The sequence below is a fragment of the Phalaenopsis equestris genome, unplaced genomic scaffold (genome assembly GCF_001263595.1).
Source record: "Phalaenopsis equestris unplaced genomic scaffold, ASM126359v1 Scaffold233394, whole genome shotgun sequence".
NCBI classification, from domain to species: Eukaryota; Viridiplantae; Streptophyta; class Magnoliopsida; order Asparagales; family Orchidaceae; genus Phalaenopsis; species Phalaenopsis equestris.
In genome coordinates this window covers 36,019-48,552 of record NW_018251342.1, presented here as the reverse complement: position 1 = coordinate 48,552, position 12,534 = coordinate 36,019, and the positions used below count along the sequence as shown (strand labels likewise).

The 12,534-nt window shown below is 31.3% G+C and overlaps 1 protein-coding gene across 2 annotated transcripts in view; it reads left to right on the top strand.

Moving 5' to 3' along the window:
- LOC110038650 (probable plastid-lipid-associated protein 13, chloroplastic) overlaps window positions 1-12,534 on the top strand; it is a 36,334-nt gene that overhangs the window by 3,317 nt on the left and 20,483 nt on the right. For both annotated transcript variants that reach the window (XM_020743546.1, XM_020743545.1), the window contains exon 5: window positions 7,346-7,562. In XM_020743546.1, the coding sequence (XP_020599205.1) occupies window positions 7,346-7,562 (217 nt within the window). The remainder of the gene's footprint in view (window positions 1-7,345; window positions 7,563-12,534) is intronic.

The following is a 12,534-nucleotide window of genomic DNA, read 5'->3' as shown; positions in this document are numbered from 1 at the left end:
ATATATATATATATATATATATATATATAATGCTATATTATATGATGATTTCTAATATGTAATCTTGTTCTATATTTATCAATAATCGACGCATTTCATGTCTTTGTTATTGTTTCGTAGGATTGCACTAAAATCTTCTTATGGTGGAATATGCACTTCAATTGTTGCTTTTGCAGAAATGTCTTTATGCGTAATGCCTTAAACTAAACTGTTTCTATTTTCTTATGAACCTCAATGATAGTTGATTGAGTGCCAATAGAGAGAAAAGAAAAGAAAAAGGGAAATGTTTCTTTGTAAAACTTGAGCTTGTTAACAATACTGGCATGTTTATATACTTGAATATTCATATCCCTGCAAATTCTTGATTAGCGATATTGATATTCAATAGTTATTCATGTTTTTTGATTTTGTTTACGTAGCAACTTAATATCTATGGTTTTAGTTTCTACTTTTTTGAAGCATATAATATATATATAAGCAAACATCTTCTATTGTTTATTTTTATTTTCAGCTTTCTATTTGTCTGTCTTTTTGAAATCATAGTATATTAATTGAAGATAGCTATGAAACGTGTAAATTTTTTTTTCCAAATTTATACCTACTTTTAATTTTCTAGACTGATTTATGCTGCAAATTTGTTGGATTTTTAGAACAATAGAAAATTTAATTACTAAGCACATAAAAATAACACGAAATTTATGTGGTTTGACCCACATCCTCACATAACTAATCCGTTGGTTAGGAGTCTTCAAATCTCACTAATCAACTAGCATTCTTCCGTGAAGGGCAACTAGTATTTTTCCCGGGTGAGTACAAAACCCTTACACCGCTTTGCTAATACTTCCTCTTTCCGAGGACAATTACTACAACACCACTAATTTTTTTTCTTAAGAATAAGTACTCTAATTACTAGTACTTTTATTACCCCGAGAAAAAGTACCACTTCGCCCACAATCCCTAATAAAGTCAAATGATACATTGAAACTTTTTGCTCACAATAGTTTCTATTTTAAATACTATGCAATTTCAAGTAAAAGATATTTCAAATTAATCATGAACGTATAATGATTAAATATGATAAAATAATGAAGATTATTCCAATAAAAGCTTAGTTAATCAAACAAAACTTAAGCTAAATCAAGTTAAGCTAAATGAAATTTTCTTTTATGAGCATGAAGAATATTTTATTTTCCTAAGCAAGATGCGGAGCTTTGAAGAACATGTAAATGAATAAGATGAACGACTAGATCTATCAAAATTTTCTTCTCAAATAAAAGTTTTGCAAATGTAAACGCAAATGAGAAGAAGATACTCGAGGTTTTCAAGTGAGGAGGTAAAATGCATTAGGGTTTCAGCCAAGCAGGAAAGAGGAGGGGAATTTCGGCTAAGTCCTTGAAAGTGCCACAATTTGGAGGTTTGTGTTAGTAATATAAGCTCTTACATGAAGAAAATTGGATAAAAAATAGTTGAGGAAAGAATTTAAGCATTAGAACTAAAAATTAAAACGAATTGGTTCATAATTAATCACATAGGTGACTGTCCATATTGGTTTGCTTAATTGATCCGAAATTTAATTTTAATTAATTTGGAGGCATATATTTGAAGTTTGAATTTATGGGGAAAAAAGAATTAATTTGAATTCAAGATTTATTTAACAGAACTCTTAACATAATTGAATTAATTAATTCCAATGAGGAAAAGAGTGCGGTACCGCCCAAAGGGACTTCTAAATTAGCCAAATTGATTGTTTAATAATTAAATTGAGCTAGGAAGAGGAGGGGTCGACCAAATACTTCCAAAAGTAAAATTAACTGAATTTAATAAATCAATTTAAGTAAACAGATGGATTAATGGGCGACCGATAATTTATTTCTAAAAATAATATTTCATTTATTAAATTACATCAATTATATTAATTTAAATAATTTAAAAAATTAATTAATTAATTCCAGTAATTTCATAAAATTAGTAATTTTATTCATAATATTTGAAAATTGAAATTCAAAAGGGTTGTATTTTTGAAAACTTTTCAAAAATAAGTTTACATATTTTTGGAGAATTTTTATGAAGAATTAACTAAAATTTTAATTTATGAATGTAAGGAATTTTCATGATTATTTCAACGCAATTTGATTTAAATAAATTTTTGAAATTCATGGCAGGAATATTTCTTAAATTTAGAAATTTAAAATTTAAATTGTTCTTCATAAAAAAAGATTACCAAAATTATGTAAACTTATTTTTGAAAAGTTTTTAGAAAAACATCCATTTTAAATTTCAAATTTTAAATCTTTATGAATAAAATCACTATCTTGATAATACTAATGTGAGTAAATTAATTAAAGTATTTATCACGATTTAATTTAATAAAATAAATTAAATGCTATTTTCAGAAATAACTGGTTGGCCACCCATAATTTAAAGAAAATTTTCACTCTTAGCGAAAACCCTCATGCATTTTGCCTTCTCATTTGAAAATCTCAAGTGTCTTTTTCTTCTTTGATCTTATACTTGCATAATTTTTGTTTGAGAATAAATTTTTGAGAGAGATAGATTTTTGTAAGTTACTCATAAATAGGAAAAAACTATATGATTTTTAATAAAAGAACTTTAGTAGTTGAGAAATACACTCCTGTTTATTTTGATTAAACTATTCCTTTTAGACCATCTATAGATGCAGAAAAGGAAGATGAAATCCTACCTTAGATGAAAAAATTGAAATTAGAAAAACATAATGAGAATGCAACATGGCCTAGAGAATGAAGATACTCCTCAAGTAACCCTAAAAAACTCATTGTAGGAGGCTCAATAGTTGGTGAGGGAAATGGAAGTAATTCAAGACAAGACAATAATAATACTACATTCTTATTTTTAATTGAACCTGCTAATATAGATGAGGCCTTGGGTGATGAATTTTGGATCAGTGCTATTTAGTTTGAATTAAACCAATTCAGTAGAAATGATATTTGTGAATTAGTGCCAAGTCCCCCTGAACAAGGCATAATTAGGAAAATATTGTCATAACTTGAAATATTACAACAATAACAAGCCTTTATCCCACTAAGTGGTCTATTGCATGAATCCTTTTTTCTTCATTGTGTCCTATTGATCTAATAAAATAAGATCATTTTTAATATAATATGCTTGTCTTTTTAGGTTTACCTCTGCCTTTCTAAGCATAAGTCGAATCTAAAACATTTACTCTCCTAATTGGATCATTAGATAGTCGACGTTTAATGTGACTAAGTCATCTAAGGAGCCTCTCTCTAATCTTGTTTGTCACTGGAGCTACACCAACTCTTTAATCTCTTTCACGGATACATTAGTTTCACATTTTATCTCTAACTGTCAAGCCACTCATCCACCTAAGCATTCTCATCTCACCAACACTTAATTTTATTCTTCTCTTTTAAAGACCAACATTCAGCGCCATATAGCATTGCCGCTCTTACCACCGTCTTATAAAATTTTCCTTTCAGTTTAAGCGATACTTTTCTATCACACGAAAGGCCCAAAGCTTTCCTCCACTTCAACCGACCAACTTGAATTCTACTATTAACATCCCCATCTATATCACCATCGTTTTGAACAATGGACCCAAGATATCTAAATCGTTCACACTTTTTAATAATTTGATCACCCAAAGTCACACTTTTGTCACTAGAGCTATTACTACTAAAATTACATTCCATGTATTCAGTTTTAGTTCTACTTAAACGAAGGCCTTTAGACTCCAATGTAGACAAGGAATAGTTAAAAATAAATTGAATGAATTTGGAATAGTGATAAGGAACAAAGTTAGATTTATGGCTAAATGGTACAACCAAATAGAAGAAATAGACTTTGAAGAAATCTTTGCCCCTGTAACCTCACTAGAAGCCATCCGACTACCAATTCACTAGAAATGATATTTGGAAATTAGTGTAAAGACCTTCAAAACAAAATATAATTGGAATTAAATGGGAAATAAAAAATAAGTTGAATGAATCTGAAATAGTGATAAGGAGCAAACTTAGATTTATGGTCAAATGGTACAGCCAAATTGAAGGAATTGACTTTGAAGAACCCTTTGACCCTGTAGCCCGACTAGAAGCCATCAGACTAACATTAGTATTTTCATATTTTAAAAGATTTAAGTTATATTAAATGGATATTAAGAGTCCTTTCTTAAATTGTATAATTGAGGAAGAAGTATATGTTGAACAACCTCCTGGTTTTGAAAGTTCAATGCATTTTGATTATGTATACAATTTAAAAAGAGTATTTTATGAAGTTAAATAAGCACCGTAGGCTTTGTATACTAAGCTTAGTTTATTTCTTTTGCAAAACTCCTTTGAAATAGATTATTTAGAAATTACTTTCTTCATAGAAAGAATTGATAATGATATCTTTATTTTTCAATTATATGCAGATGCAATATTTTTAAAAGCACACTTCACGAACAAAACAAAGCGAAACACGTGAAGCTTGCTTCGCTTTGCTAAAGCGTGCTTCAAAGCGTTAAAATTAATTTATAGGTTTTTTTTCCAATTTTAAGGTTTTTTAATTATTGCAACAAACTATTAGAAATTATTTGAAATTTTAATTTGTTGATTCACCCAAATTATTTGCCTTGAAGTTAGATATTATACAAATTTCTTTTCTATTTTATATTAACTTTTATGTCATACATTTTATTTTATAAATGTTAATGAATGTATTTATACATAAATAGTTTTATTTAACTTATTAGTGCTTTGGCTAATAAAAGTGCCGCTTCGCTTTGTGATTTGTGCTTTAAAGGAAAAAATAAAGCCCTTCACATTGCATTGCACTTTGATAACACTGTGTAGATGATATCCTTTTTGGCTCAACTAACAAAGCAGGAAGTCATGAATTTGCCTACATATGTAAAGAATTCGAAAAGAGTATGATGAGAGAATTAACTTATTTTTTAGGCTTTAATGTAGACCAAATAAAAGATAGGACATTTTTGAGTCAAACAAAATGTACTAAATAATTAATTAAACAGTTTGACATGGAAGATTATAAGAGTGCAAACATCCCTATGAGCCCTACAACTCAATTAGACATATTTAAATGAAAAATTTATTGATCCTAAGAAATATAAAGGGATAATTGGTTCATTGTTTTATTTAATAGCTAGTCAACTCAATATAATGTTTAGTGGCTACTTCTGTGCACATTTTCAATGCAACATTAAACAGTCACACTTAACTACAGTAAAGAGAATCTTTAGTTGCCTTATAGGTACTACAGGATTAGGAATTTGGTACGTTAGGAATAGTATATCTTTTGACTTCGTTTTTCAGATTCAGTTTTTGCTGGATGTAGGGTAGATAGAAAGAGCACATCACCAACATGCCACATGGCATTCATCTCAATAGCTTTATTCACGGCATTAATTGAATCTATTATTGCAGGATGTTGTGTTGCCTATATTTAATGGCTGAAGCAACAACTTTTTGATTTTGGATTAAAAATGAATTATAATGTGTGATAATACAAGCTTTATAGGTGTACAAAAAAAAAAAAAGTCATACAACATTTTAAGACAAAGTATATTGATATTCTTCATCATTTTATTAGAGATTGTGTCTAAAGGAGATGTTGATTCAATTTATTAACACTGAAATTCAATTAGCTGATATATTCACAAAGTGCTTAACTCGAATAGGTTTTGTTCACTTAGAAATAGGCTTGAAATAATTGATTTAAATGCATAAGAAACCCCTAGAAATTTCACTTACAAATCTTTTGATGTTGACAAAAAGGGAGGATAAATTATGTTGGTTTATATGAATTTTTATTTATATATGCAGAAATTCAGGGGGAGATGCTTACTTTAATATTATGCTTTAACTTGTTTATCTTTTTTTTTTTTTTACTTACTTTTTGTTTATCTTTAAATATTTCACTTTTATATCATAAATATGCGCTGAAAGGTCATTTTGCACATTCATCCACATAATCACTAACATAGGTTCGTCATCATCTAAGGGGCAGATTGTTACTCCCATAATCAACATATGTGTGGATGAGACTAATATCATTGTAAACATTTCAGGACAAATACCAAATTCAGCTCAATTTATCAGATTAATCAGGCTCATTGGACCAGAAGAACAATTGAAATGGGTAAATTAATGTATTAATCTTGTTAAAATTGACAAATAAATAATTTTTCGTAATCATAAACTCACCACATATCATTTTGCATACTTCAAATTTTAAGGTACGCCTCAAATTGTTATTGTGAGTTTATGATTGTGTGCAATTATTTATTTATTATTTTAACAAGATTAATATAACAATTTGTCCATTCAATTGTTTTCTGGTCTTTTGAGCTGGTTAAGTTGATTTGTTGAGTTGAGCATGGTGATTATCTTGAAATAACTGCACTGAACCTATTAGTCTCATCCGCATATAGGTTGATTATTATCAAAACCCACTATGTTGTCGCTCATGGTGATAAAAATTTAAAATTTTCTTCATTTTGTATGCTTTTTATAACTCACATTTGATTTAGCTGTAGCTTATTGGATTATTTGTTATGGACATGGGCTAGTTTTTTCCCAATTTGAAAGTATGGAACATAACTGTTGAAATGTGATGAGAGATATGCAACACACAGTGTTCATTTTATAAATAAAACATGTTCAATGGTTGTATTTTTAGTCATTTTCAGGTTCTATAAATTCTTCAACGTTAAGATTTATATTTCATGTTAATGCTAGACATTGCTTGCTTATCATAATAGACATTGGCATTTTCTGTTCTCTTTCTTATTGTCATTATGCATCTTCATTAACATGGGGCCTTAGTTCTATTTTGCATAAATTTTCATGCATACCATCTATCCATATTATCCTTGGTCTATTATTTTTCCTTTTTAATTTTTTGGCATCAATTTTGTTTACTTGTTTTATTGGTAAATTTAATTCGTTATTAATCGTGCATCAACACCTAATTTCATATTTTATCTTTAATAAGTGTTACTGTCATTTTTTCTCTAATGCAATCATTTCCTAATCTCTCCCCTCTATAATTATTTGTCAATTTATTTTGTTTGGTCCTACCCTTGTTAGAATTGTGTATTCCCTTTCTTTTGTATAAGTGATCCGAGGTATTTAAATCTTTGAACCTTGATATCATTAAATGTTCTAGGAATATTTACTAATAATTCTATTTTATGCCCACTAATTGCATATGGTATTATTATTATTTTTTAAACTAATGCTATGCTTCTTGCCTTAAAACTTTCCTACAGTTGCTTGCTCGTGTTAAATGCAAATTAATACTACTGCAAATTAAGCTGATGGATTGAGCCTATTTTGCCATGCAGATAGAAGGTAAGTTCCTCCTTACTTCCAAATGTTCTGTAGAGGGACCTACACGCATGAAAGAAGAATATACTGAAGGGCTCGTTGAACCACCTACAGTAAGTGAACAGGCTATTCCAGAGCAACTAAAGCGGGCATTCGGACAAGCAAGTAATACACTACAACAACTCCCAGCTCCTATAAAGGATGCCTTTGCCAATGGGCTGAAAGTTCCACTTGGTAAGAACTTTACTATTATAGGATTATTATTTTTCTTTTTCTAAAAGTTTAGGTAAACAGGGCACTATAACAGCATGAAGTGTCATAATGTTGCTTAACTGTTTCGTATTGAAGGCTAAATTAATGTTGACCACTTAAACCTTCATACCAAAGGTTATTTTGAATTTTTTCCTAATCTGTCATACCGGTATTTTGACAGTTTAAACTTATTAATGAATATTCAGAACTGGCATGACTAATGGTGAAGTCTAAATTAAGCTCATTCAAAAGAGTTAATCCGTCTTGTTAAAAAGTTTACGGGGAATAAGATGCATGCAAAGGTAATTCTATCATTTCTTCTTCGTTATTACACTTTAAATTCAGAGTGTTTATACTTCCTTTAGTCGGCAGTATGCTTTATAAGAAGTGGATACTAGAGGGGACAAAATTTTGGAGGGTGGAAGCATGGTTAGGAAGGAAGAATTGGAAAGATAAAGAAAAATTGAACGGAATAGCCTTAAAAAAATGGATTGATATTTGGGTGTTAGTTTCTCTTCTTACCTCCTTCCTGCTTATACCGTACCTGGACATAAGCAATGACCAAATACAATGCAACATAAGATTTTGAAATTCACAAATATGAAACATTATAATGAGTAAAGAAGCAACAGTCTTGATAGTTGTTCACTAAAGAATTAGAGGCTAGTTGAAGTTTAAAATCTAAATCTGCAGGATGTCTTACTAATAAGAATGCCAATCTTGCATGTATCCATAGAAACCAGCTTAATTAAGAGAAAATTTGACAAGTTGGTCTTTTTCCGAGGTAGGGTAGTGGGGTCTCATTTGTTTGTAGCACAAGTAAATGAATTAGAATTGAAAGTGAATGAAAAAAATGGATATGATTATTATAAAAATTGAGACAAATGGGGACTCACTCTCTTAAAGTTAAGGGAACTTTCTCGCCCAGTATACTTGGGAATCACTCACTCATGGAGTCTCACTCTTTACATTGGAGAATTAATTGCTCAAATTTAAGGGACTTGCTTGCCCATACTGTCCAAGGAAACACTCACCAATTACACTGGGGAGATACTCCCAAATTATAGAAATATCTCCTTCTCTCTTCCTTAATTTATCTGCAAAATTTATCGTAATACACCCCTTTTATTGCTTCAAAAGTAATCTCTTAGTTGATTTAATGAGATGATTGTTTGGTGGTCAGTGATGGTTGTGAATTGCAATTTAATGAGTTAGTTGTTGGTGATAGTTGATGATTGGGAAAACAATTAATTTCTAATGAATATTTCTTCAAATGCCTACATTTCTTGGTAGTGGGGATTTACATTGGATCTAATATATGTGATTTTGGTCCAGGAGATTTACACTAGATCTTATAGTCTCATAAATTGTTGTGTATTTGTTTTGGATTTGCATTGGGCTTAGAAGGTGTTTTTGGCTTAGGTCCTAAACTTTTGTGTCCTTTTTTATTCTCTCATAATTAGAGATAATCAATGGTTGACTACATGCACAAGAAAGGTTTGTCATGCAACACAAGATTCTATTATCAAGCATTTCCATGATAGTTAATTTCACGCAATTTATGCAAGGTAATAAAGTGGAGGTGTGTATTTTTTTCGATCCATATGGTCGAATCCCCCCACCCCCCTTCACATGTAAGTATTTGATGAACGGGCATTCAATTTAAATTAAAAAGTTCTAAGTACCACTCAATTTAAATCAATATGTGTGAAATTTTGGATTGCTTCTGTTTTCCATAAAAGTCTTGGCTTACCCCTCATTTGGTCATCAAAATGTGTTTTATTTCTAGTGCCACTCTTGTGTGGGATCCCGACGAAGGGCTGCATCCAACCGCGCTAGTGTCTTTTGCTTTGGCCGCCTTCCTGACAGAAGTCAATTCAGGAGTCTATGAGGACTGCCGAGCGGATTATGGGTGAGCCTGACTTATGGAAGAAGGAAAATAATATCAGTGTGCGCCCATACCGTTACCCCTAAGTATAGGTCGAGGGTTGCATCCAACCGCACTAGTGCCCTTTGCTGCGGCAACCTTCTGGGCAGAAGACAATTCTGGAGTTTATGGGGGCTGGCAAGTTAATTATGGGGCGAGACAGACTTATGGAAGTAAGAAAACCAATATTAGTGTGCACCCATACTGCTACCCCCAGGTATAGTATGATGAGATCGAGAGATGTTGGAAATCGGGATCATTCAACCTAGTGTGAGCCCCTTCTCTAGCCCATTCTTACTAGTGAAGACGGATTGGGGTTGGCATTTCTGTGTGGATTATCATACAATGAATAAGAAAACAATAACTAACAAATTTCCCATCTTGATAGTTGATAGGCTTTTGGACGAGTTGTTTGGGGCTGCGATTTTCTCCAAGATTTACTATAAGTCAGGAAACCATCAGATTTAGATGCAACCACAGAATGCACACAAGACTGTATTTTTAACTCAGGAGGATCACTATGAATTTCTGGTTAATTAGAAAGGATTGACAAATTATGTAGCCACGTGAGAGCCATACGACTTGATCTAACATTTTTTTTTACCTTGAGAATAATATGTCTTATTGGGAGGGGAGTAATGTTAGACTGAAACCTACAACATTTTCTACCACTTTTACATCAATTGACCATTATTATTTTTAATTGTTATCAGAGCTAAAGTGTATCCACATAATTTCATATTGATAATTGACAGTTAAACAATCTCCAATGCTAGCAACCATCTTGATACTCCTACACCTACATCATGCTTCTAGTTTGATGATATTCTTTTAAAAAGGATAAGTTGGTAAGAATTTTTTTATCTTTTTTTTCTCATTATTTATTGTTAGCAATGTAGGAGTTCTTTGTTGTTTTTTTATAGGCTTTCATCCTTCTATTCCTCCACAACTTTTTTTTTTCATCAGTGAGGAATCAGTCTTTTTAAAATGTAAAGCACAATATAATTTTTAACATTTTTATTTTGCTTCAAAGTGTAAAGCAAAACGACATTTTTATTAACTGAAATACTTGTAACTTGTGTAAAATTATAAATATAATGATATATTCATTAACAATTATAAAACATCAAATATTTATTAGATGACTTTTTAGATGACTTTTACACTTATAAAACACATATATGCTTATTTCAAATGTAATGAGTGGCGCTGAATAGACCTATCAATTTTTTTAAACCTTTTTACTCAATTGGTTCATGCGAGCCAAGTAAAATTGGTGTTTTATGTGCATCTACACTTTAATCATGGAATTTAATTTGTTAAAAATGCTTTTATTGTAGAGTCTTAAGTCGACGTTGTTTTTACTTAACAAGTGATTTACTAGGAGTGCATTCATGATATGATTTAATGTTGCTTTCATCAATATAAGATTTGAAAATAAATAAATGTGATTGTATCCTTTAGTTTATATAAGGATTATTATTTTACTAAAATTTTACTTAAAATTAAAAAATAACATTCTTAAAAACCCTAATGCATTCATACTCAAAGGAGGGTGTTGGCTGCGTTGAAACTTGTAGTCTTAAATCGACACTGTTTTTTCGTAACAATTAGTTTACTAGGAGTGCATCCATGATATGATGTAATGTTGCTTTCATCAATATAAGAATTGAAAATAAATTGATGTGATTGTATCATTTAGTTTATTTAAAGATTTTTTTTACTAAAATTTTACTTAAAATTAAAAAATAACATTCTTAAAAACCCTAATGCATTCATACTCAAAGGAAGGTATTGGCTACGTCGAACCTTGTAGTGGTCGAGTTCACATCTGTGGCTGCATTGATGGAGGTTGGTCTCTACTCCGATTGAGGTTGAGCTTTGTGTTGATGCTTATGGGCTTGGTGAGGGAAAAAAGACTCGTGGACTTAGGTGCTCTGTTGCTGTTGGTTTGACAAAATGAGTTGCTTGCCTGATCTTAGACATAAATAATTGAATCCTTATCCTTAATCGGCTTGGGTTGCTGGTCCGCTCTGCTTTGCACTAAAGCGCGCTAGTGCCCATCTATGTGAAGTGCCAGCTTCAAACACAGTTGTTCGTGGCTACTACTCGAAGCGGTCCTTTGTTGCTTTGTGTGAGAAGCACATTTCTAACAATGTTGCATGGAAACCCAATATATCACAAGGGATATTGTTCTGTTCTTAACAAAATCTTAACTTCCTTGAAAATTGCATCAAATAAAATCATTAATTATTTTGATAACATGTGAAATATGATGAAAGTTGATAGAAATAAATTGAATAAATTAACCCTTAGTACTCCACAACCCCTTGCCAATATTTTAATTCCCATACTTCATCAAAATTTAAGCCACTTTAGTAACTTCCCATCAATATCACATCTAGATATGGCCTTTATTCTTAAATTTCACACCAAAAAATATTAGCTTGTGAGCCTTTTATACTGGCTGTGGTCATCATGGTCTGTCTGCTATCGTGACTCATCTAAATAGTAGTAATTGATAACAAATATGCCCAAGTTCATCCACTGCTTTACAAGCTTTTTTCTGTCGAAGTCTGTTTTAGCTCTATTCATCCAAGCAAGTTGGCACCAATTATATTGATCACTACATTAATTTTAACTTTATGCACAATAGAGTTCTTGGTGGTTTGATAGAGATGATGCAACAAAAATCCATTATCAAGCATGATCATGATAGTTAATCATGTTTAGGTGATACCGTTTTAGGCTTCTAGTAGGTATTTTGGAAATAAGATTAGCAGGGTAGTGGGGGAGGAATAGTAAGGGAATGAAAATCTGAGTGATCAACAATCACTTTGTGTCAACCGGATCGGGGTAGCCGGCTGAGACACAAGTGATGTGACCAGATTGAGATAACCGATCAAGGCACAAGTGGTGTCGGTGCAGGTGCAAGTGCAAGATATAAGGTGCAAGTGCAAGTGCAACGTGCAAGGTGCAAGTGCAAGTGTGATATATGACACACAATATGTAACAATGCAAGACACA